The sequence below is a fragment of the Somniosus microcephalus genome, chromosome 28 (genome assembly GCF_052327205.1).
Source record: "Somniosus microcephalus isolate GS21.2 chromosome 28, FLI_Smic_1.0, whole genome shotgun sequence".
Taxonomy (NCBI): domain Eukaryota; kingdom Metazoa; phylum Chordata; class Chondrichthyes; order Squaliformes; family Somniosidae; genus Somniosus; species Somniosus microcephalus.
In genome coordinates this window covers 10328726-10333792 of record NC_141014.1, presented here as the reverse complement: position 1 = coordinate 10333792, position 5067 = coordinate 10328726, and the positions used below count along the sequence as shown (strand labels likewise).

The 5067-nt window shown below is 49.5% G+C and overlaps 1 protein-coding gene across 1 annotated transcript in view; it reads left to right on the top strand.

Annotated features, from left to right (window-relative positions):
* Window positions 1–4794, top strand: part of mcm5 (minichromosome maintenance complex component 5) — a 43620-nt gene extending 38826 nt beyond the window's left edge. The window contains exon 16 of the mRNA XM_085969457.1: window positions 4391–4794. Coding sequence (XP_085825583.1) covers window positions 4391–4492 — 102 coding nt within the window. The 3' untranslated portion in view covers window positions 4493–4794. The remainder of the gene's footprint in view (window positions 1–4390) is intronic.
* The last annotated feature ends 273 nt before the right edge of the window (window positions 4795–5067 follow it).

The following is a 5067-nucleotide window of genomic DNA, read 5'->3' as shown; positions in this document are numbered from 1 at the left end:
TTAGTTTATATTTCCTCTCCTCATTCTTTCTACCAAAATGTATCACTTCACACTTTTCTGCGTTAAATTTCATCTGCCACATGTCCGCCCATTCCACCAGCCTGTCTGTCTTCCTGAAGTCTATCACTATCCTCCTCACTGTTCACTATACTTCCAAGTTTTGTGTCATCTGCAAATTTTGAAATTGTGCCTTGTACACCCACATCCAAGTCATTAATATATATCAAGAAAAGCAGTGGTTCTAGAACCGACCCCTGGGGAACACCACTGTATACCTTCCTCCAGTCCGAGAAACAACCATTCTCTGTTTCCTGTCACTTGGCCAATTTCGTATCCATGCTGCCACTGTCCCTTTTATTCCATGGGCTTCAACTTTGCTGGCAAGCCTATTATGTGGCACTTTGTCGAACGCCATTTGGAAATCCATGTACACCACGTCAACCACATTGCCCTCATCAACCCTCTCTGTTACCTCATCAAAACCTCGATCAAGTTGGTTAAACACGATTTGCCTTTAACAAATCCATGCTGGCTTTCCTTAATTAATCCACACTTGCCCAAGTGACTGTTAATTTTGTCCCTGATTGTTGTTTCTAAAAGCTTCCCCACTACTGAGGTTAAACTGACTGGCCTGTAGTTGCTGGGTTTATCCTTACAGCCTTTTTTGAACAAGGGTGTAACATTTACAATTCTCCAGTCCTCTGGCACCACCTCCGTATCCACGGAGGATTGGAATATTATGGCCAGTACCTCTGCGATTTCCGCCCTCAATTCCCTCAACATTCTAGGATGCACCCCATCCGCTCCTGGTGATTTATCTACTTTTAAGTACAACCAGCCTTTCTAGTACCCCTATCAATTATTATTGTATCAAGTGTCTCCACGATCACCTCCTTCACTATCCATGGCAGCATCCTCTTCCTTGGTGAAGACAGATGCAAAGTACTTGTTTAGTATCTCGACCATACCCTCTGCCTCCATGCGTAGGTCTCCTTTTTGGCCCCACCCCTCCTCTTACTATCCTTTTACTATTTATATACCTATAGGAGACTTTTGGATTACCTTTTATATTGGCTGCCATTCTATTCTCATACCCCCTCTTTGCCCCATTTATTTTCTTTTTCACTTCTCTGACCTTTGTGTTTTGCCTTTTTCCGATGTATTTGGAACCAGATATCTGTCATACGCACTCTTTTTCTGCTTCATCATATTCTCTATCTGTTTCATTCTCCAGGGAGCACTGACTTTAGTTGCCCTGCCTTTCCCCCTCATGGGAATGTACCTCGATTGTACCCGAACTATTTCCGCTTTAAAGGCAGCCCATTGTTCCACTAGAGTTTTGCCTGCCAATCTTTGATTCCAGTTTACCCGGGCCAGATCCGTTCTCATCCCACTGAATTTGTCCTTCCCCCAGTTAAGCATTTTTACTCCTAGATTGCTCCCTGTCCTTTTCCATGGCTAATCTAAACCTTATGATACTATGATAGCAAAATAGTGCGGATGCTGGAAATCTGAAATAACAACAGAAAAAGCTGGAAAAACTCGGCAGGCCAGGCAACATCCGTGGAGAGAGAAACAGAGTTAATGTTTCAGGTTGAAACCCTTCTTCAGAACTGAAGGATTGGGAGATTACTATGATCACTGTTCCCCAAATTACTATGATCGCTGTTCCCTAAATGTTCACCTACTGACACTTGTTCCACTTGACCTACCTCATTCCCCAGAACCAGATCCAACGCCTCCTCCCTCATCAGGGCGGAAACGTACTGTTGAAGAAAGTTCTCCTGAACACACTTCAGAAATTCTTCCCCCTCTCTGCCCTTTACACTATTACTATCCCAGTCTATATTAGGATAGTTGAAGTCCCCCATTGTCACTTCTCTATAGTTCTTTCACCTCTCTGTAATTTCTCTGCAAATTTGCTCCTCCACATCAACTCCATTATATCTGGATCAATTAGGGGCACGGTAGTATAGTGGTTATGTTACTGGGCTAGTAATCCAGAGGCCTGGACTAATGATCCGGAGACGTGAATTCAGATGTCACCACGGAAGCTGGGGTATTTAAATTCAGTTAATTTAATAAATCTGGATTTTAAAAAAAAAAAAAGCTAATATCAGCAATGGTGAATTGTCGTGTAAACCCATCTGGTTCACTAATGTCCTTCAGGGAAGGAAATCTGCCGCCCTTGTCCGGTCTGGCCTAGATGTGACTCCAGACCCACAGCAATGTGGTTGACTCTTAACTGCCCCCTGAGATGGCAGCTCACCACCGCCTTCTCGAGGGCAATTGGGGATTGGCAATAAATGCTGGCCTTGCCAGCGACGCCCACGTCCCGTGAATGAATAATAAAAAGAAAAATAGTCTACAACAGACCCAGACACGAGGTGAGGAAACCCCCCAGTGGTGGAGAGCTTTGGGAACCACAGGTCCAAAGTCACCTGTTCCTCCCGAGCACTCACCACACGTCACGTCGCAAATTACTCTGACATTTTCATCGGCAATTGTTGACTCTCAGCTTGACTTAAAATTGTACCAAGGCGTTGGTTAGGCCCCAGTTATTACTGAGTGTAGTTCCAGGCACCCTATTATAGGGCATTAAAGCCACAGAGAACAGACAGTGTAGATTCACCAGGGGATGCCAGGGATGGGGGACTGGTGATGAGGAGAGACTCGGGATGCTGGGACTGTTCCCACTAGAACAGAGAAGGCTGAGGAGATTTAATGGAGGTTTTTGCATTATGTAGGGTGTTAGTAAATAGGGGAAGATTCTCCTCTCTAATTGGGGAGTCATTGATGAGGGGATAGCAATTTAAAATTCACTCGACAAAGAGAAATGTCTTTACAGAGGGCTGTTGGGAGCCTGTGATACTTTGCCACAGGGAGTGGTTGAGGTGGAGACCATTGCAGGGGCTGTGGGATTAGTGTGGGATTGATACAGGGCTGTGGGGAGAGAGCGGGGCAGTGGGATTAGTGTGGGATTGATACAGGGCTATGGGGAGAGAGCGGGGCAGTGGGATTAGTGTGGGATTGATACAGGGCTATGGGGAGAGAGCGGGGCAGTGGGATTGATACGGGGCTATGGGGAGAGAGCGCGGCAGTGGGATTAGTGTGGGATTGATTCAGGGCTATGGGGAGAGCGGGGCAGTGGGATTAGTGTGGGATTGATACAGGGCTATGGGGAGGGAGCGGGCAGTGGGATTAGTGTGGGAGTGATACAGGGCTGTGGGGAGGGAGTGGGGCAGTGGGATTAGTTTGGGATTGATACAGGGCTGTGGGGAGGGAGCGGGGCAGTGGGATTAGTGTGGGATTGATACAGGGCTATGGGGAGAGAGCGGGGCTGTGGGATTGATACAGGGCAATGGGGAGAGAGCGGGGCAGTGGGAATCGTGTGGGATTGATACAAGGCTATAGGGAGAGAGCGGGGCAGTGGGATTGATACAGGGCTATGGGGAGAGAGCGCGGCAGTGGGATTAGTGTGGGATTGATTCAGGGCTATGGGGAGAGCGGGGCAGTGGGATTAGTGTGGGATTGATACAGGGCTATGGGGATAGAGAGTGGGGTAGTGGGATTGGTGTGGGATTGATTCAGGGCTATGGGGAGAGAGCGGGGCAGTGGGATCAGCGTGGGATTGATAGGGCTATGGGGAGAGAGCGGGGCAGTGGGATTAGTGTGGGATTGATAGAGCTATGGGGAGAGAGCGGGGCAGTGGGATTAGTGTGGGATTGATACAGGGCTATGGGGAGGGAGCGGGGCAGTGGGATTAGTGTGGGATTGATACAGGGCTGTGGGGAGGGAGCGGGGCAGTGGGATTAGTGTGGGATTGATACAGGGCTGTGGGGAGAGAGCGGGGCAGTGGGATTAGTGTGGGATTGATACAGGGCTGTGGGGAGGGAGCGGGGCAGTGGGATTAGTGTGGGATTGATACAGGGCTGTGGGGAGAGAGCGGGGCAGTGGGATTAGTGTGGGATTGATACAGGGCTGTGGGGAGGGAGCGGGGCAGTGGGATTAGTGTGGGATTGATACAGGGCTGTGGGGAGGGAGCGGGGCAGTGGGATTAGTGTGGGATTGATACAGGGCTGTGGGGAGGGAGCGGGGCAGTGGGATTAGTGTGGGATTGATACAGGGCTGTGGGGAGGGAGTGGGGCAGTGGGATTAGTTTGGGATTGATACAGGGCTGTGGGGAGGGAGCGGGGCAGTGGGATTAGTTTGGGATTGATACAGGGCTGTGGGGAGGGAGTGGGGCAATGGGATCAGCATAGGACTGTTCTAGCAGAGAACTGGCACAGACACGATGGGCCGAATGGCCTCCTCTGCCATCGACCCCTCTAGTTCTATTTGTTTGTGTTCGGAGACCCTCTCCTGTCATGTGTTCTCTGTCCCCGTACAGAAATACCCGGAGCATGCCATCTACAAGGTCCTTCAGTTGATGATGCGTCGTGGGGAGATCCAGCATCGAATGCAGCGCAAGGTCCTCTACCGTATCAAGTAATGGCGGCTGCGCGGCGTTCCCGCGCTGTCTGCGCGAGCGGCGGTTCTTGTCGCTTCTGCCTGTTGGACCGTGAACCCCTCCCCCGATCCCTGTTAAACCAAGTTACCAGTGGCGCGTGGCAAGTCGTTATCAGTAACCAGGTCACCCGGTGAACAAACTGATGGCGGGAGGTGGTGACTGGCGCTGGACAGGAGCATCCGGACTGTGATGGTTTTTATTTTAGTAACTCGATCTTAATGAACTCTGGAGTTTGTGACACGATGTCCGACCGCTTTTGTTACTCAATAAAGTTGTTTGCCAGAGTGGGTCGTTTGTGTTTGCTGTTTTAATCACTTCCCCCATTGGTGGCCGTGCCTTCAGCTGCCTGGGCCCTGAACTTGAATTCCCTGCCTAAACCTCTCACTCCTTAACCCCAACCTCTTTGACCAAGCTTTTGGTCACCAGTCCTAATATCTCCTTATGTGGCTCGGTGTCAAATTTTGTTTGATAACTCTCCTGTGAAGCGCCTTGGGACATTTTACTACGTTAAAGGCACTATATAAATGCACGTTGCCGTGATTGTGACAGTGATGTGC